Source organism: Mauremys mutica, chromosome 18, assembly GCF_020497125.1.
Source record: "Mauremys mutica isolate MM-2020 ecotype Southern chromosome 18, ASM2049712v1, whole genome shotgun sequence".
Classification (NCBI taxonomy): Eukaryota; Metazoa; Chordata; order Testudines; family Geoemydidae; genus Mauremys; species Mauremys mutica.
The window spans coordinates 26749356-26770069 of record NC_059089.1 but is presented as its reverse complement, the minus strand read 5'-3'; the positions used below and the strand labels follow the sequence as shown (position 1 = coordinate 26770069).

At 54.2% G+C, this 20714-nt stretch overlaps 1 protein-coding gene across 3 annotated transcripts in view; it reads left to right on the top strand.

The window, feature by feature from the left end:
- The window catches only part of NR5A1 (nuclear receptor subfamily 5 group A member 1), a 59629-nt gene that overhangs the window by 16836 nt on the left and 22079 nt on the right, over positions 1 to 20714 (top strand). For all 3 annotated transcript variants that reach the window (XM_044992912.1, XM_044992914.1, XM_044992913.1), the window contains exon 4: positions 430 to 1070. In XM_044992912.1, the coding sequence (XP_044848847.1) occupies positions 430 to 1070 (641 nt within the window). The remainder of the gene's footprint in view (positions 1 to 429; positions 1071 to 20714) is intronic.

The window sequence follows — 20714 nt, the reverse complement described above, 5'->3', positions numbered from 1 at the left end:
CTTACTGCTGGGGGGCAGGTCTGCGACACTTATCTAGACCCTGGGAAAGAAGCAGCTCAGTCACGGAGGACAGGGCCTCAGGAACTGGGCGGGTTCTCAGCCTGATGCTCTTAGTGTTCCAGGGCCAGGGGGTTATGCTGCCTCACTAGGACAGCACCCCCTACTGGCTGCTCAGAGAGAGACTCTGCACCAGGACCCCTGTCTCCCAATGCAGCCATCCATCGCTCCCATGGTGGAACGGCTGCAGGACAAGATGCATTGTTTCACCACTATCTGGCCTTTTCCCCTCCTCCTCACCATCCCCTTCCCCACCCCCCCAAGTCTATCTGGACAGAGCCCTCAGGGTTATTTGCCATGATCTCTTGGGAAGATACGGCTCCCTCGGGCTCAGTTGAATGCCAAAGGCTGTTCTTTCTCTCTGCCCCACAGCTGTGCGTGCAGACCGGATGCGAGGAGGAAGAAATAAATTCGGCCCCATGTACAAGCGGGATCGTGCCTTAAAACAGCAGAAGAAAGCTCTGATACGCGCCAACGGCTTTAAGCTGGAGACTGTGCCTCAGATCGTGTCGCCAGTGCAAACTGACTACAACCTGTCCTCCACCATCCACGGCATCCACTCAGTGTCCAAGAGCCTGCCTCCCAACCCGGCCACTATGACGCCAGTCGACTATGACAGAAGTCCGTACGGGACGCCGTCCTTGGGAATGACTGTGCCTAGCCACGGGGCGCTGTCCAGCTACCATTACCCCTCCTTTCCCAACCGCACCATCAAGTCAGAGTACCCCGACCACTACACAAATTCCCACGAGTCCGTGGCCAGCTACATGTATCCAGATGCCTATCCCAACAGCGCCCCGCCCGACATCCCTGAGGTCATTCTCAAGCTGCTGCAGCTGGAGCCCGACGAGCCCCAGGTCAAGGCGCGGATACTGGCTTGTCTGCAACAGGAGCAGGGCAAAGGGCGGCATGAGAAACTCAGCACCTTTGGCCTCATGTGCAAGATGGCAGACCAGACCCTCTTCTCCATTGTGGAGTGGGCACGGAGCTGCATCTTCTTTAAGGAGCTGGAGGTAGGTGGTTTGCTTGGCTGGTCACTCCAGGGTGGGGCCTGCAGGTGTGTTCCAGAGGCAATGCTAGCGAATGGAATAGACAGTGGGGCTGAAATTTGCCCAGCAGAGAGGGCCCCTGCAGGCCCCTCACACCGCTGAAGCCCTTAGTAAGGGGCCAAACTAAAGGGTGTAACTTGTGCAGGGGGCCTGGTGTGACCCCACCCTGGGCTGGGAGGAATCCACCCTGCGGCATCTGGCTTCCACCAGTCTGTGCACAGAGCAGGATCCCGAGTCACTGGCCTGCAGCAGGTCCCCCCCACCCTTCCCACACACTCCCAGGGGCACAAGGATGCTCCGACCTGGAGCTGGGCACGGGGAAGGCAAGAGAGGGGAAGACAAAGCTGCCCCAATTCAGCTGTTGTCTGGGCAAGGAGCCTGCAGGCTCAGCACTAGGGCTCCTTAGAAGCCTCTGCCCAGGGCACAGGGTGGCTCAGAGCCCGGGCACTGGGAGACGGGAACTCCCAGCGCCCCAGTTCCCATCCCCCCCAGCCACCCCTGCTGGTGGCAGTGTGCTGGCCTGGCGGAAATGGGTGGAAAGGGTCTCGGCCCAGTCGCTAATGGAGAGCTGCCTGCACCCCAGGGACACTAACTGGTGCCCTCGCCCGCAGCCTTGGCCTCCAGATGGGGGGAATTTCCTGCCATAGTGGGGGTGGGGGAGGGGCACTGCTGCCCAGCGCTCCTGGGGGTCCTGCCCAGCCCCGTGCCTTGGCACCGCTCTTGCTTCCCAGGCCGGGGCAGCGCGGAAGCCAGCGGGAGCAGGGCGGAGCAGCGGGAGCACCCGGGAGGTGAGGAAACGCCCCGGCCTGTCTCCTGTGGGCTCAGGACTGGACTCCTCACCGCCAGGGCCAGCGCCTGGGGAAGCCCAAAGCGTGTGGGATTATCGTCTAGACAATCTCTCCTCAGCCTTTGGCAGGGAAAGCAGCGCTGTCAGCTGGGCACTGGCAGGGCCGCCAGGGCCAGGGGACTCCTCGGCCAGCAGCATCTCCGTGGAGCCCCAACGGGCCCTCTGGCCAGGCCCAGAAACCACGCCCGGCTGAGCTGCCTTCCTGCTTCCTGAGCCAGATGGCAGAGGGCAGCGGTTGAGCTGCCCGAGGAGGACGGGGCACATCGCCTGGGCTTTGCCCAGCTGCCCACACTGCTGTGCTTGCACAGACCAGAGTCCGGCGTGCGCCTGCCCAGCTGCCTCCTGGCAGTGCAATTTGCTGCCACCCGCCGCCAGCCGGGGGTGGGTACCTCCCGCCACAAGTCCCCAGCTGCTGCTGGCCCAGATGTGGTGTCTGCAGGCTCCGGATCAGTGACACTCACACTCAGTGGTTCCGGAGCCAAGTTAGCAACCAACATTACCCGAAAGAGCCACAGAGGAGCTGCAACCAGCCAGGCTGCTCCAGCTCTAGTTCTCTGAAGGGGGAAGAGGACTGGACCTTTGCTGACCCCCACAACCCTCCCACCCTGTGCTACCTTCCAACCCCCCTTCCATCCCACACACATTACAGAGTCTGGGAGAGAGTCTGGTCTTCATGCAAATTACTGCTTTTTTCTTTAAAATAGCTCCTCTGTCCCTTCCTCTGGGCCAAACATAAACCAAGCAGTTTTTGCACATCCCCTGGCATTGCTGCATGTGACCACAGATTTGTTTATGTAGGACCTACAAGAAGTATCACACTCAATTCCTTAAAAATTATTCAGTGCAGAAGGATTCCCCCCCTCCCCACAATGACTTGTTTGGAATACACGGGTGAGGGAAAGTGGGGGTGTCATCCTCAGAAAACTGTGCTGGATTTGGATCAAATTCATCCTGGGTATGAATCTGCTGAAGTCAGTAAGGTTACAACAGCTGGATCTGTCTGGGGAGCCACGCTGATTCCCCTGTTTCACAGGAATTGAGGGTCAGGGGGGACTAGTGATTTTTTAAATGTTATTAAATTTTTTACAGCAGCAGGAATTGAATAGGTTGTTTTCTGAAGCTTTCCCAAGGCAGCAGGTGTTACTCCCAGCCCAAGGGGGCAGGCCTGAGGCGAATCTGTGAGCTGGACCTGATTAAACTCTAACAAAGCTCTGGGCATATTCAGGGGTGGGATTCTGGGGTGCATGTTGGTTCAGGGGCATGGCCTGCAGACTCCTGCACTGGGAGTTTTCTAAAGACTGAATGGGGATTGTTTTGGGAGGAGTCACAAGACATTTGGACTCTACGCAAAGTGAGGCAGTCGGCTGAGTGAGGTGCTGTAATGGGCAGTGAAACTGGAGATCTGGCCTTAGCTCCAGTCAGCGCCTGTCACCAAATCTCTGCGGAGCTCCGGCGCTGGGCATTGACACTGAGCTGCAAATGAAAAGGAAAGGCAGCGATCTCCAGAGTAGCTCCCTCAACGGCGTCCCAATGCCACTGTGAGCTTACACGGCGCCCGAGCTGCCTTGCTGGGACAGCCATCCCCAGAGTGGCCGTGGCCCCGGTTCTGCTCCTCTCCAGACCATCTCAGAAGGTGGGGCCTTTCGCACTCCAGCCCCCTCCTTGGGCCTGCAGAGCATGGCGGTGTGCTTCACTGCTTAAAATAACCTCTCCCTGCCCAGAACAGTGCCAGGAAGTTGCATTGTGGAAGCATTTTTTGTTCGTTTCAATCATATCAGTGTTCTGCTTGGATTCTGGGAACGGGTGATTGTTGTTTTGCAGGAGATATTGTAAACAGTGGCTTCAGCTCGCTGCTGCCTTGCTGGGTAGCCTTGTAATTCTATTGTCCGCACGGGTACACCATTCAAACATGGCTTTGCTCCATGTGAATACAAATCCATCAGCCCCTCTTCCCCCCAGAGTGACATGTACTGTACAACAGCAATGCCAGGGCTTCACCTAGTCAGGACTGCCACCATTGTGCCGGCCTGGCAAACAAGGGTCACGTTGTGTAACAATGCAGATAGGGGATGCGGTCCCTGGAAACTGGACTCCACAGATCTCCGAGTCTCCTCCCACCCAAAGCCTAGTGCCAGTAACGCTAGGAGATGGGGATGGGTGGGCAGAGATTTAAACACAGATCCGTAGCTACCTGCTTTGGATAGGTTCGAGCGGGGCTGCGGTCCAGCAGTGCCATTGGTAAATGATTCAATCCTGTAGCCTGTAGTGCTTGGGAGAGCGCAGGCCCCGCCCAACCCCAAATGTTAGAGCATGGCAGGCCTCAGGCGGATTTTCTACCCTTTCAAACATGAGCTGTAGGAACTTGGAGACTCCTGTTTTCCTTTGGCTGCATTTCCTTCCTCTGCTAGAGGCTGAGCGTGTGGTACTGGCAGCAGAAGCTGCTGTCAGCCCTCATCGCTCACCGGTAAAACCATCTGCAATCTGATGCTGTGAGTCCCACGTGGTTGGTGCCGCCTCAACCTTATTTTGCTGATTTCAGGAATGCCGCAGGGCAGATTTCTTGTTTGCTGTGGCAGAGCTTTCACCACACTGCGGCCAGAGACTTCTTTGCCCACTGCGGCTTGGGATAATTTGATGGCAGCAATGGGTTTGTGTGGCTAAGGAAAGAACATTAGTGAATAGATTTAGCAGGCAGTTCTCCTGGGGCCATTTGCAGTCTACGGTTATGACTGCTATTGGACATAGGACCAGCAGGTGGAAGCAATCTATAGAGACCGCGTCACCCACTAAAGAAATGCAGCCACCTCTGGGGTGGACCATGGCAGCCCTTCAGCAATGCACATCAGCACTGTACAATTTAGGTAGGATGGGATGAATGTTGCTTCCTATGGAAGCTGCAAGGGTGAATATAAGAAAGTGGGGCTGTTTCTGGCCCCAACCCCTATGTGCTGCACTTCCTCCCAGCTTCCTCCCCCCAAACAGGTCAGCACGTACAAGGCATTCTGCAGGGAAAAGCCAGCCAGACCTCCCTGCTCTAGGAGTCCCCCCTGGGAGCCTGGGGAGCTGCCGGAAGTGGGCTGGATAGAAGGCAGCTCAGAGAGAACGGGCCGGGGGAGCTGGGGAATGGGATGGCTTGGGGATGGAGGGAGCCAAAGGGGCCAGGCTGGGGTGGGGGCGTGGCACTGCTGACGGTGCTCCTAAGGCAGCGGGGGTTTGGGAGCTGGGATGGCTTTGGTGTGTGTGGAGGCTGAGCGGCTGCATTGCCTGTGGCGGGGGCATTCTAGGCTGTTTCTAGGCTCCTGTGGCAGAGCACGTGGCAGAAACCCTGGCAAGGTGGGTGGCAAGCTAAAGAATCTGAGCCTCTGTTGCTAGCGCCAACCATCCCTGGTGCCCTGCCTGGCGTTGTAGATGCAGCCGGGCTCTTGCCCTCCTGCCAGGCTGAGGCCTGTTACCCGCAGTCACACGCGACTCGCGCTCTCTGGCCAAAGCCCTCCCCACGCAGAGGGTCAGGCCGATCTCCCGGCGCGGTGGCAGGAAGGGCTCGCTCGGGTGCCTGGCTTCCTGAGCTACTGTCCGGTGAGCTTTCCCAGCTGGCGGCAGTCTGGCCGGACTGGCCCAGCGCTCTCGGGAAAGGATGGCCGGCTCAGAGCAGCGAGTGGGAGCGCCTGCGTGTCTCTGACCCAAAGGAGGAAGGCGCTTCTGGGGCAAAGGGTCCCAGGGGCTGTCGCCAGGCTCAGGGAAGAGCTGCTATTTAACGAACCGTTGACTTCATTTTGTTTTTCACTAGTAGTTCAAAGGTAACTCCCACACTGAGCATGCCGCTGAGAAAGCAGGGGGTGAGGCCTAGCTGCCCCGGGCAGGGACACGTATGGGTTTGCTCATCGTCACCTCAAGGGGCCGGTTCTTCGTGAAACCATCACAGCCACGGGAACTCCCAGCACCAGCCGGGATGGAGCCCAGCTCCCTGAGCTCCAGGGGAATCTCTGCTAGCCGTTGAGTTGGTTTCTATGGTCCTCCCATTCACCTCTGCCTGCCCCGCCCCTCTGAGGTCTGGGAAGGAGGATGGGAGATGCCTGTCCCTACCGACCCAGCAGTATTAGTCTGTCATTAGCGGTACGGAGCACTAGCCATTGGCGGCCTGGGTTCCATTTCCTGCTCTGCGACAGACTCTCTGGGTGACCCTGGGCAAGTCACTTAGCCAGGAGTCACTTTTGTGTGAAGCCAGGTGCCTCTCACCTACTTTGTGAGGGACAACAGACAATCCCAAAGGTCCACTTAGCCCAGGATCCTGTCTTCCGACAGCGGCCAATGCCAGGTGCCCCCGAGGGAATGAACAGACCAGGGAATCATCAAGTGATCTGTCCCCAGCTTCTGGCAAACAGAGGCTAAGGACTCCATCCCTGCCTATCCTGGCTAATAGCCATTGATGATGAACTTATCTAGTTCTTTTTGAACCCAGTTACAGTCTTGGCCTTCACAACATCCTCTGGCAAGGAGTTCCACAGGTTGGCTGTGCGTTGTGTGCAGGGCAGCTGGTCCAGCTGCAGAACCCTTTGTGGGGCAGTTATGGGGCTGCTGTCTGGGGGAAGATGCAGACTGTGTCCTTTTTGCCTCTTGCCCAAGTGGGCATTGGTGCTACTATCCCAGGGCGCGCAGGGAGCAGTGCTTGGGCACGGGAGCAGGTTGCGGAGTGCAGCCTGAATGCACACTCTTTGTGGGCAGCCTGGGGCTGAGCTTCTGGGCTGGCTGACATTCTAGACTGGAGCCAGGCAAAGCCTCTTCGTCTGACCCAAACTCGGCTTGTTTGGCCTTGAGTTTCCAGGCAGGCTTGGGGTGGGATGGGCGAACACACCCAGAACTGGAGCTGGCACCTACCTCTCTGAGCTCTGCCCCCTCCTCCTCCAACACCTGCCTGGGGTGCAGGGGGGCAGGTTGTAGGGAACCCCGTGTTCTGCTGGACTGGAGAGCAGCCTGCCCCCTGCCTGCATGTGGGGCAGCTTGTAAACCCCCACGTGGCTGGTTCTCCGTTCACTCCCTTCCTGTAGCGTGAAGCAGGGGTAACTCCATGGCGGGCAGGGGCACTCTCCTGGGAAAGGAGGGTCAGGCCCAATTTGCTTTTGAGACTTGTCTCCTTGGTGCAGGCTCTTAGGACGCTGGGCATACTAATCGGGGGGAGGGGGCTTTGGGCCGCTAGGAGCCTGCGACGCGTTGGGAAGAGGGGTTTTTCTCTACAGGTGGTGACGGTTCAAGCTAATTATCTCTCCCCCCTCGCCCCCAGGAGCCTCAGCAGGTCCTGGCTCAGCACAGTGTGGCCGGGGGGGGGCTTGGAAACACTCCCCAGGCGCTGTAGTTGTGTTATTGTGAAGGCCGTGGGCGGGGGAGCTGGGCTAATGGCCTCTGGACATCAGTTCACATGCCACGTCCACCTGGAGGTGTGGGGCAGTCAGAATGAAAACAGATTTAACGTCCCAGATATATCGTTTCATTTAAGGGCTAGTAATTCTGTCAGTCTGCCACTGACAAATGAGGGCCGGCCTGCCAATCTGCTGGGGAGAGTGATGCTGCCGTGTTCATCTTGTGTCATCAGACAGAGAATTACGGACTACACTGGCCTTCGGATGCAAGACTAATAATGCCGCTCGACAAAGGGGGATTTGGGGGCCTGCTTGTTTATAGAGGGTCGGCGAGGGAGCCGCGCGGCGAGGGCGAGGGAGCCGGGGTGGAAGAGGTCAGAGCTGACACCCATAAATACAAACTTTAACTGAGGCTAGATGAGATGTGTCAAGATTCAAGAGAAGATTTGCAACAGCTACTCGTCAGAAGAAAAATATGGGCAGGGAGGTGAAATATATTTTGCTGGGTCACGAGGCTCAGGCAACTTTGTCCTTTCAGATGTAATTTTTTATATATCTCTGTATGTATAATGGATGTCCAGGCAGCAGGGCAAAGTGACCTTTAGCTTAAGGTGAGAGGCCTGGAAGGTTAAACAAATTGCGTTTGGTTCAGCAGAACCCCCAAGCCCTACCTGAAATGTGGTGTCGAGGGGAGCCTGGCTGCAGCCAGGAGCGGGGCAGACGCCCTGAGAACAGGGAGATGCAGCTCCCTGTGGAAGGTTTTGCTTTGACTCTAATCACAGCCTTGGCTGGTTCCTTAGTCTCTGGGCAGGCAGGCTGGTCCCACACTGCAGAGCCAGGGTCTAGGTCCAGATCGGACCTTCTCCAAGGCGCTGTGCCCGTTAGGAGAGGGAATGGGGTAAGTCTGTGCAGCCCCTAAGCTCGCTGTTGCACTGTGTTAGGGAAGGTGCCTCTGAGAACCAGCAGCACTGGCTCTGCAGCTCACTTGGCTCTGTCCTGCCTGAGGAGAGAACTCAGTTTGACTCTCTGTTTTTGCAGAAAGGGAAAAGGAACAAGGGAGTGATGGGGAAAGGGGAAGGGAGGAGAGAGGAGGAGGAGAGGAGACCATCTCTCTTTTGGCTGCTCTTCCACTTGCTGAGGTTTTATAAAACAATGTGGCCTGTTACAGAGACAGACTCAGGGCTCTGCTCCCCTCCCAGGTCCCTTGTGTTTGCCTGGGGCAGGCTGGGAGGTGAGCTTGCATTTTGTAGAGAGAGCAGAGATTCTGGGGGATCCACAGTGAAGCTGGACTCTCTGGGGACTCTGCTGAGGCTCGGCTGGGGCGGGTGATAGGGGACGCGTGGAGCTTGCATGGGCAGGTTCTTCAGCCAGGCACTGTTCTGGATTCAGAAGGATAATTTCCCCAGTCTAGTGCTTTCAGGGCCCTATGCTAATGCTGTCATTGAATAATCCCCTTGGGCCCTGGGGCTCGGCTGGGCCCAGATTCTGGAACGCTCCTGAGGGTCTGAGTCACAGGACAAGGGCAGGTCTTTGACACTCAGCACTAGCATGTTACTACATGGGCCCTCTCTGCATGTGCCGTGAGGCTGTGGGCTCCTGTGGGGGGCAGCACTAGATCTCTGGTGTCCCTGGGAAACACCGTTAGGAGAGGGAATGTTTCCTTGGGCTGGAGCCCACACCCACTCCATGTAACTCTTCTGACTTCCAGGGCTCTCCTGGGACAGGGGGCAGGGCTCTGTCCATTGACGCAGCAAGAAGGGAGTATCTGGTGCCATTGAATCCATTGCCCCAAACTGGACTCCCAGGGGTCACGGAGGGAGCACCCCAGGAGCTGGGCTCCATGTGGGGTGAAGGATTCTGAGCCCCCTCCTCCTGCTCTCCTCCAGAGTGGAACTGTGATGGTCGCCCTCTGGAGCCAGGGGAAGGGGGTAGTTATTTCCTCCCAGGATGGGTCACGGATCTTAATCGGCAGGGAGCAGCTGAAAATGCTGAGGGCGTCTCTGTTCCCAAGGGTGGAGGGCCGCCACGGGCCGCGCTCGCCGTGTCTGCCTTTTGGACGGGTTTCCTTTTTCATTCTTGTGAGCTATTCGTAGCCGGTTACTGCTTTGGCTTTAACACACATGGGTCATCTTGACCCCCATCTCCTGACTATCGGCCAAAGCATTTCTGGCTTATCGAAAATCTCCTTCTGCTCATGGATGCTCTAGCAACGGCTAGCGTCATACGCCCTGGGGTTCAATCCAATTCCTCGTGACGGTCGCTCTCTGGTCGCCAGCCAGCCTCTCTCCCCACGGCCCCGTCTCTCCCTCGAATGACCCGTGCTGGTAGGAGCAAAGAGAAATACCAAGGAGCCAGGCCATGTCGCTTTTTCCCAGTGGGGAGATGAAGGCTCTGCCTGCTGAGTTGTGTTATACATCGCAGTCACTAAAGCCTTGGAGCTGTGGGTACCATTCTCCTTTGGGGAGGGGAGGGGCCTTTGGAGCTGTGGGCACACAGTGTGGTTAGTGCACCTTTGAGACGTGGCCACGGTGTGGCGGAGCTCAGCAGGCTTGTCGGGTGGCAGCTGTTGCACATGGTGTTGGTGGGAGACTGGCCGCAAACCGGAGCAGGTTGGACTGGTCCTGTTCACTTTGCTAACTCGGCGCGTCGTCGTTCTGCTCCAGGTCAAGTTATTGCCGGTGATTTAAAAGGCACGTTTGACTGCTCGCATTAGGAAACAGCCATTCAACTAGATGTTTTAATGTAGGGTCCCTGTCCCTGTGGTGTCTGACCAGAGGGGGCGGGGGACAGGGACCCGCATCTGACCATTAACACCTTCAGCTAGTGCAGAGCTTGGATTGTCAGTTATTGGCAGAACAGGAACCCACTTTCTCACTTCTCGATTGGCAAGGTGACACTTCCTACTTGCACCCAATAATTGCCCCTTGTAATTGTTACCTCTGTCTCCACCTCCCCCGCAGATTCTGGGTGAGTGGCCAAATCTGGGAACCAGTTCTGGGCACGTCCACCCTGGTTTGACCCTCTGTACAAACAGAGACCTTTCTCGTAGGCTGCCTAGGCAGGGAGATGTAATACGGCCCAGAGGTGCTCACTGGAACAAAAACTGAGATTCGTGGCCAGAATTAATGTAACAAAGGCTGTGCATTAATCCGGGGTTTGTCCCACGAGTGCCACCACCCTCCTGAGAAATAATTACAGCTGGAGATATTTTATTTCAAAACCATTTTTTAAATAAAAACTGGCCTTTTTTCCTAAACAAAAATATGCAAAGACCAGTTTAGTTTTATGTTTTCCATTTTTTTGATGAAAAACAAACAAAAATTATATTCAAAAATATTTTTTCCAGTTTTTCATTTTTTTCTCCCTTTCTTCCTTTCCCCCCTCATTTTGCTTCTGGAAAAGAGGGGGAAAGGGATAGAGAGAGAAAGGGCAAATACATGAAAAACTATTTTTTTGCATAAAATTTGCAAAACCACCATCACCCTAAACAAACAAAGAACAACAACAAAGCTGATACAAACCCCCTTTTTTGACCAGCTCTAATCATAATGACACTTGGCCCTTCCATAGCACCACCCTCAATAGCTTCCCCAGCACAAACAAATTCTAACTCCCTGCCAAAGCAGAGTTTTATTATTTCTCAGGTGACACCGCCCCTGCCCCCATGCCCGGGGCAGAGCTGTGTTCAATGGAACAGATGTGAAGTGCGGGCACTGGCAGGGTGATGTGCCTACACTTCGCTGCGGGTATATTGATTAATGTGGACACTGCCCAGCCACTGCAGCTCCTGGCTTGTGTGTGTGGCTTGTCCTTCCCTGGGGGTTGCTGTCACTGAAAACGGACGGGGAAGCCAATAATAACTCTGTTCCATCTGGAGGTCCAAAAATCAAAGGCGTTTGCTTCTCTGTTCAGTCTGCAGTGGAAACTCATCCAGCCTGTAAATCGCAGCCCGCGCGTCACATCGGCATATCAAAGAAACTGGTGGCTTTGTGTATCCAGGGCCGGCTCCAGGGGCTTTGCGGCCCCACGCAGCCAAAGAAAAAAAAGAAAAAAAAAAGCCGCGATCGCGAGCGGGAGTGAGGGACCCTCCGCCGAATTGCCGCTGAATCCCTGAAAGTGCCGCCCCGCTCCTGAATTGCCGCCCCAAGCACCTGCTTGATGCTTGCTGCCTGGAGCCGGCCCTGTGTGTATCACAGCCACGTATGTGAAATTTCCTTCTAGCTGCCCAGAGCAAGTCCTGTCCTATCTAGTGTGCAGGTTACTGGGGAGAAGGTCCTGGGAACGTTCACAAGGGGAAATCAAGCTTTAAAACCAGATGTGTGGACTCTGGTGCTCCTGGCAGGTGCTGAGCTGACAGCGCTGGGGCCTGAAATCCTCAGCTTACCGCAGAGCAGGTTCAGCGTGGGCAGAGGAGTGCAAGCCCAGGCAGGGACCATTCCAAGGAGCAGGGTAGAGTTCATTTTCTAGGGACTGTTCATTCGTTGACCCCTCACCTGAGGCTGCCAACAAGGAGGCTAGTCCTGAGAGTGGATTCTGTGCTATTGGCATTTGCCAGGAGGATACAGGCTTAGTTCTGTCAGATGTGAATAGGAGTCACCTTCACCCCCCTGCTGCTGTCTTTCATCATCTCATGATGAAAACAGCAGAGGACCAAAATGGGTTCAGTGTGTTGGAATTACAATGCCTGGGTTCCATCCCGGGCTCTGCCCTTCTCTAGCTGTGTGACCATTTCTCCTTTCTGTGCCTCAATTTCCCCAGCTGTAAAATGGAAATAATAATTCTTACCTCACAGGCATGATGTAAACCTTTAATTGGCATGTTAGAATGTGCTGTGTCACCCACGGAAGTACTACAGAGATACAGAACAGGATTAGAACCATTCTTTGTTTATCTAGCACCAGCAGTATTTCTGCCCGCCATGCGGCTTTTCTAGCATGCAGGGAAAATTAAAGGCAGCCAACTTGTACAAAACTAATACAGTCACTCTTGCTTTATACCAAATACATGTGAAGATGTTGGATAGAACATTCAGGTGATAGAGCACTTGGCAAAAATACCACAGATTGCTCCTTAAATTCATCAGCTCTTAAGTGAGAGACAGTTGTCAGCCATTTAGGGCACACTTTTCAAAGAAGCCAGCTCCATGTGCAGTGATTTGATGCAGTGGGTCCGAATTCTCTCTATTACAATGAAGTTTCCCTATAAGGCCCTCCAGTGTTGCCACAGAAATGAAACTAACCATCTACATCCTTTGTTTGATGAAAGGGTCTGAAAATGCCCGAGTCCCTGGGGGAAGAAGTGAAAAATAACTCAGCAATCGGACTTTTAAAAATCATATTTCATCACAGAGAGGAACTTCCTGGCACCTTGCTCTGCACTGGGGCTTGGCAGGCCAAAGCGGACCTTCTGGTTTTAGAAGTTCTGGTCTTGGCCCTTTGGTGGGGGTTGCTGAAAGCTTCCCCGAGCGGGTACGTGAGAACTCTGGCAAAGCACCTACTGCTTCGGCAGCACCACAGCAATGCTGGGAGGAGCAAGCGTGGTCAGCACTCACCGCACAAGCTTTTTGTGCCAGCTGCAGAGCTTTTCATGGAGACCTTGAGCTCCAGTGAGAAATCTAAAGAGGTGTCACAGGTCAGCAGGATGCTGGTGCTGGCGACATTTTGTGGATCTGAACTGTAACGCTGGCAGAGGTCACTCTTAGATCCGCTGGCGGCTGTAATGTTGCAGTACATTCTCCAGCAGAACCTGCATGTTCTGTATGCAACAGCGCAGCCAGCACACCAGCCCCAGAGACCTGCCCACACCCCACTGCAGAGGTCTCAGCGCTTGCCCCTGAAGGAACTGCAGATGTTCCCTGCAGGAGAAGTACTGTGCTGGATGTATTCCTTGTGCAGCCACTTTTCTGGCTCCTGATTTACGGCTGGGCTGGGCCATGCTTTAACAGGATCCTGTTACCTTTTGCTTTAACCTCTGCAATGTGAAAAAAGTGAAAGAATCTGCAACTTGAGATCATTGCTCCTTGTTCTGTCATCTGCCACCACTGAGAACAGCCGAGCTTCATCCTCTTTGGAACCCCCCTTCAGGTAGTTGAAGGCTGCTATCAAATCCCCCCTCAGTCTTCTCTTCTGCAGACTAAACAATCCCAGTTCCCTCAGCCTCTCCTCATAAGTCATGTGCTCCAGCCCCCTAATCATTTTTGTTGCCCTCCACTGGACTCTTTCCAATTTTTCCACATCCTTGTAGTGTGGGGCCCAAAACTGGACACAGTATCCAGATGAGGCCTCACCAGTGCTGAGTAGAGGGGAATGATGACGTCCCTCGATCTGCTGGCAATGCCCCTACTTACACAGCCCAAAATGCCATTAAGCCTTCTTGGCAACAAGGGCACACTGCTGACTCCTATCCAGCTTCTCGTCCACTGTAACCCCTCGGTCCTTTTCTGCGGAACTGCTGCCCAGCCACTCAGTCCCTAGGAAAGAGAGACAAGAACCGTGAAAAGGGGGATGTTGCTGCTGAAGGCTTTGAAGACAGTGAGGCCTAGACTCAGCCTCGTCCTCTGCTAAATGTCACTCGGTTTGTGTAATGGAGCAGCTGCACCCCAGCCCCTCCCCCAACACATGCGCCTTTCCTGCCACCGTGAGTCCCAGGAGCTGCTGTCATGCCTCAATGGGGAAAACGTTCAGCCCGTCTGGGCTCCAGCATGCAGGGTGGAGCCCTCAAGGCTCCCTAAGGAATTTCTTCCTCAATGGCTGTGAACTTGATACTTCCCTGCAGGGAAAAGTTAATCGAAAAACCCAACACGAGCATGGTGGAGCCAGCAAGGCTTGTGCTAAAGCTCCTGGCTCGGACTCTGTGCTTTAGTCCCATTCCTTCCTCTCCATCAGTGTTTGGGCTGAGGTCCTTCCAGGGACAAAACACCCTGAGGTTTCAACAGGACATGGAAGGCTGAGCGAGGCCCCAGGATTTAGCTCTTAGTGGGTAAACTGCTTCTGGAGGGAATCTGAGCTGTCTGAGGTAACTCTCTGGCCCCCATCACCACAGTATCTGAGAGCCTCATGCTCTTTGCTGTGGGGCAGCTCAGTGTTGTTAGACAGAGGGGGAACCGAGGCCCCGGGAGATTAGCCCAGTGTCACACAGGGAGTCTTTGCAAAGTGGGGAATTGAAGGAGCACTGGAGCTTTCCTGAACCTTGTCCTCCGGCTCTGTAAGTTGCCCAGCATGCTTCTGGTGCTAGAGACATACTAATGGGGCAAGGCTGGGATTCAGCCATTTCGGAGTGCAGCTCTTCTGAGATCAGCCCTCCTTCATGGGAGAGCACAGGCAGGTCTTGTCTTGGGCAGGGATGGGGTTTGCAAAATCTGAACTCTCTCTCTGACCTATAGGCCTTCTCCCTTCAACAGCCAATTGTGGGTCAGCTAGTCCCTTTCTCTCCCTGCATCAAGCAGGACAGGATCACATGCTGTACACTCCACTCCATGGACTTGGCTCATGTTGCCTTGAATGCTCCCAGAAGCTTTGCCACGCGTCCACCTTCCTGCGGTCTGCCTCACTTGTGCACAGGGCCGGCTCCAGACCCCAGCGCGGCAAGCACGCGCGTGGGGCGGCACTTTCCCGGGGGGGCGGCAGGCTGGGCCGGCGGACCTGCCGCAGTCATGCCTGCGGGAGGTCCACCGGAGCCCCGGGACGACCGGACCTGCCGCAGGCATGACTGCGCGGGCATGACTGCGGACGGTTCGCTGGTCCCGCGGCTCGGCTGGACCTCCCGCAGGCATGACTGCGGCAGCTCAAGCGGAGCCGCCGGACCTGCGAACCGTCCGCAGCTGCGGGAGGTCCAGCCGAGCCGCGCGACCAGCGGGCCCTCCGCAGTCATGCCCGCGGGAGGTCCGCTGCTCCCGCGGCTCCGGGGCGCCTCCCGCACATGACTGCTTGGGGCGGCCAAAAAGGTAGAGCCGCCCCTGCTTGTGCATCTGCAGATATCCACGTTCTGGGCCTTCCTTGCACTCAGAGGGATTTAGAAAGATCAGCCCTAGCAAGGCAGGTGGGCAGACCTGGGACCAGGTAGGGCCAAGAGAAGGGAGGTGGAATTCACAGGGTGGGAGGCATGTTCAGGAGAGAGAAGCCTGGCAGAGCCAGAGCAGGATTAGGAGGAAAGGTGAAGAGCCAGGTTGGGCTGGCAATGAGGAAGATGGGAGGTGGAGTAGGACAAAGGAAAGCAAATGAGCTTTGGGGGCTTATCTCATGGTATCAGTGACAGGAGCTGCAACCCAGCCACTGCATATTGGATGCTGCACATCTCCCCTGACAAGCAGTAACATGTGTGGCTAAACCCCATGAAAATGCTGGGCATGACTTTCTGAAGCAGTACCTGGGGCAGGGGGCTGGCATGTCCACACAGCCTTAGATGTGTGCTGAAACTGTGAACCTGTGTCATTGAGCCATGTAGGAGCTTCACTGCCCAGATCTTTTCAGTGATTGTTAGATGGTCCATAATGGGGAAAACAGCACCAGTGTTTAGCGCCGTGAGGCTATGAGGTGTCTATAATGCAGCTTCCATCTTCATTTCATATTCATGCAGAAGAATGCATCTTCCTTGCTACATAATGCTAAGGAACATGCAGAATGCTGATCTAGGCACTTCATCAACAATTCTTGAGATTTGTATATGGGTTTAAAGGAAAACGATTAATTGTTAGACATGTTAGTTAAAGTCCCTTCAGATAACTCGTGAAGCTGAGTACTTTTCAAGGCTTTTAAATTTCATGTTCTCAGGAAGTATGAAGGACTGCTAGGGAATTTTTATTGTTCACTATATAAGCTTTACTAGCTTTGAAACCAGACTTTTAGCAGTGACAAGTTACTGCATTAGGTGACCGTGTTGCCTAGACTTTTAAACAATTTGTGCCTCTTAATAGCAACACCAGGTCTCTGGTAATTTGTTATGTTGTATGTGTTGAAATAGCTTCTGCCCTGTCTCCCAAGCCCTCTCTATTCCAAAGACCATTTATCACAGGTAAATGGATTTTTATGTAGAGCTCCGATCATGCCAAAAGAAAACCTTATTTAATCATAAAGGAATTTTCTTTTGGATGCTGCCGCTGGGGTGATCGCCAGGTCTTGGAATGTCCGTTACTGGGTTTTGTGAACAGGTTAGATGCTTTCTTTTAAAATGAAGAATGTGCTCTCCAAAGATAGCGTGTGTTAGGTCCTTGATAAAGTATTTGATTAAAAGCATTGACATTAAATAGGAAAACTCTTTGCTCAGCTTTTAGAAGAGTGTGTGTGTGCATGTCATCTCCACAAGAAATGATTGACGGACTCTGTTTTATGAATGGCCATCCATTAAGAGTTCTCTTGTTAGAAGCCATTGGTAATTCACAGGTTTTATGGAGCTGGTCTCTCTGTGGAGCTCTACCCTCTGTATCTGTAATGGAGACGTGCCAAAGCAAAGCCCCAACAACTGAGATTCACGAGGCTGATGGTCCAGAGTCAATGGGCATGTTTCAGTGGGCGGGGGAAAGCCAAGGGAAGGAGCCTTTACACACAGATGCTGGGAGTTCAGAGAGTTTGATTGTGATTTTTGTCCCGGCTGCCCTATCCCATTATAACCTGGTAGCGCATGACGTGGGTTGAATGCAGTTTGATCTTGCAGCGTAGAAGGGATTTAAACGTCTTTTAATCATGTTTGAACTGTGCTATTGCCTTGCAGAGTCCAAGGCTGTTGAGAGATGCCGGAACCCAGTTCAAGCACTTTTCAATCCCACTTACATGGTAAATCTGAATCAGGTTTTAATGGTGTGGTGTTTCCATAACCACACCAATGCGGACATGCCTCCTCGGGGGCATTCAGCCATGCTTGCAATGCTGCTAGTTCCATCCTCCCTCTGCCCTGCCCCCGAAGGAAGGGCAGGCCCCAGGTTACACTCTCTGCAGCACTAGAGTGCTCAAGGGCAGTGGGTCCCTCCCAGCACTAGCGCACGTGATGGGGCCGCCAGGTACCCACTGATTTTTCACAATGTATTTAGTAGGGATGGACAGCGTTTATCGACTGAATCCTGGAGTTTGGTAGCCCCACTTCCAAGCCCTCTGGGTCCACGTATAGTCACAACAAAGGTTGGCACAATCTGCTGTGCATTCCAGGGACACTAGCAGAGCTGGAATAAATGGCTGGCATCGCTGGGTGCCAGAGGGGGAGGATCCAGCTGCATTGGCAGGGCTGAGTGTGGAGGAAGTGCCAGGAAAGGCTTCCTGCACTTTGTCTGTCTGTACCCAGCACCGTCCGTCCGTCTCTCCTGAACTCTAATTTCACCCCAAGCATTTCACAACTAAACGCAGGTAATTCTCAACGACGCTGGGCACAGAAGCGATAACGCTCCTTCTTGTCTGACGTCTATTCCCTTTGCAATCTGCAGGCGCTGGTTTACTGCAGCCCTTTCAGCAGAATAACGATATTATCCAGTTCCATGACACTGCATTTGTCTTCCCTCTATTAAAAGCAGCAAACGCAATGGCACTGCAAGGCTCTTCTAATAGACCTGAATTCATTCTCGGTGGAGGTATTCCTCATACTCCTGATACACTTTCCTCCCTCTTATCTCACACCAGAGTGCTCAGGAGTGCTCGGTAGACCACAGCACCCAGTAATGTGTGGTTCTTTCCCTCCTGATGGATAAGACGAGGGTGGCTTCCCTATAGGGATTGAAAGCCACTCACAAAACCATTTAGAACCAGGACCCTTCATGCTCCAGATGGATCAGCCTTTAGAAAAAGGGAGGGGGAAACTCATTTTGGCTTGTTAGGTTTGGACCCACTGAAACCCCACAAGTTCTAGGTTCACTACAGAGCTTGGAACTCCTGTGGTTCACGCATCGTCTGCTAATTCTCCCATTCCTCCTTCCCTGACAACAGTGTATCGTCTCACAAGGCCAGATGTTCCCAAGAGCTCCGAGCCAGGTGGCCAGGGGTTCAGCACCTGCCGCTGGGGCTCAGATTTCAGAAGAGCTCAGGACTCATCTAGGCACCAAGACAAGGGTCCAGATTTTCAATAATGCTTTCAATGGCAGCTCCCACCGTGACACTTCTGGCTAGCTTTTCCAACGGGCTCAGCCCTCAACATGCACCCAGTGTGCTTGGCCCCTGGGAAAACGCCAGCCCTAGTGACTCACTCCCTCCCCAGAGAAGATGAGGCAGGGCTGACGACCCGGAGCAGGATTCAGGTGCCTCACTGCCAGGATCCAGCTCTGCTGTTTCGTTCTCTTTCCTCACTGCCCAGATCCTGGTGATTTGCTAACCCAGGCCCTGGCAGCGGGGCTGACGATGGAGCAAAATGTGGTAAGATGTCGGCAGAATTCCTTCCCCTCCTGCACATTAAAACAAAGCAACATTTCTGCCGTGTCCTTCACCCCGCTGAAAGCAGGGGCGACCAGGGAGAGAGACGCAGAATAGCAGTTAACCCTGCAGCCTCTGGTGGTTGCTATGGGCCTGGTTCTCCATTGCTTAGCACCTTGTGCAGCTCTCTGCACCTGTCCAAATGGCTGTCCGAGACTGGCCAGACCAGATGGAGAGTGTGTGAACTCCCTGCGCACAAGGTGCTGGCCAGCGCAGAATCAGGCCCTACGGCTGCAGCCCCAGGGGAGGAGAGTGTGTGGCCAGTAGGAGGCAGGGCAGATTGGCACCCGGGGGAAGCCCACTCCAGCAGTCTCACCTCACTTTGCAGCTGATTCCTGACTTCTCCCAGGAGCCAGCAGGGAGAGCTGGGATGGACCACACCTGGGCCTAGGGGCAGTGAGGAATTGGCTCTGCATGGGCAGCATGAGGAGCTGGGGCCAGCTGGAGCAAGGATGCAGCCCGTGTGAGGCTGGTGACTGCTGGGATGGGAGAGGGGCATGCCTGGAGCCTTGGCAGGGGGCTGGGCAGGTGGGGGGAGGGGGGGCAGGGAGGAGGGAGGAGGGCGTGGAGGGGAAGGGCTGGAGAAGAGTTGACTTGTGTCCAGTCCCTCGGGGAAGAGCGCCAGAGATGAAGGAGCTGGGGAACCCCCCTGCCCAAAGCTGCTTGTTTTGCAGCAGGGGCAGCACAGTGGCGGGTGAGTGTGACAGGCAGCGAGCTATGGCCAGCGCGGGGAGCGGGAGGGCCTGCTCCATGGCATGCCTTGGCCTCTGCTCTAGTGGCCAGATTTTCACAAGAGCTCAGCCCCCAGCACCTCCCACGGAGAACAGTGTGTAGGGGGGTAGGAGCGGGGGGGGGGGGGTTGTTCCTCTTTGTTCTCTACAGGAGCTGCTGGGTGCTGAGTGTGTCAGAAAGTCTCAGTTTTGCCAGCCTCGGTCATTCAATAATCCTGAGTCAGGCCCCCCAAAATCATGAGGTTGGCTTAAAATTGAGGAGACTTTTAAACAAGAAATGTGGGGGTCTTTTTATTTGCCTTCTGGTTTTTCGTCAGCAGAGCCCCCATTTCTAAGCTTTTCTCCCTGAGGGCTAGAACCTTCGACTTCTTTTTTAAATGAAAGCCGGATTCTCATTTCTCCCCTGGCTCTCGAAGATTCCCGAAAAACACCAAAGATCACAACTGACTGGATAAAAAGTGGCAAGAGTTGGCAACACTCATGGTGCCTCGATGGGAGCAGGATTTGTGAGAAAACCTAGCCCCAGATTTCCTAGAATTAAAGGGTGTCTGTGCAGCAATCTTATTTCCTGAGCACGTCACCAAAGTAACCTCACGTCATCACGTGAAAGAATTAACCCCCCCGCCCCAACTTTACTTTTTATTTCTGATGTTGTTTATTTTCTCTTTGCCTGGCCAGCAGTGTTTGGGCTTCAAATCCAGGGTGGAGCGGAGGGGGATACATTTACATGCAAACCAATAACTGTTCCCGTTGTTATTTATTTTTTAAATCATGAAAACATTTGTATTCGTTTTTGTAATTTTTTGAAAACAAAAGCTGTGTTTTGTGCCTGCTGCACTGGACACAGTTATCTGCATTTAAACCTGAAAAGGGGACTAGTTATTACAGTTATTCTGGTCCCTTAGAAGGATCCTTGTCTGTTGCATGTGGCTGGTTGGATACATTCCAGTCTAATGCCATATATATATTGGAAAAGACGTACGGTTCTACACATCTTAACGTGGAATCTGTTCTCAGTAGGTGGCGTCTGGTCGCTCGAGACCTGATTTCTGAAACCCGCATGGCTCTGTCCCACAAGAGCCCACTGAGCAAATGGGGGGTCTCTGGGCAGCGGGTGGAACTGGATCACAATTAGCAATCGGCCTAAATCGCAGAAGCCAGCTGCAGAGGTGTGGGCCCTTGGGAAGTGTGGGGAGCTGCAGCTCTGGGACCAGATGCTCAGTTACACCCATTTACACCAGCTAAGCATCTGGCCCTCGGGTTTAGCTCTCCTCTCTCCTCTGTTAAAGGAG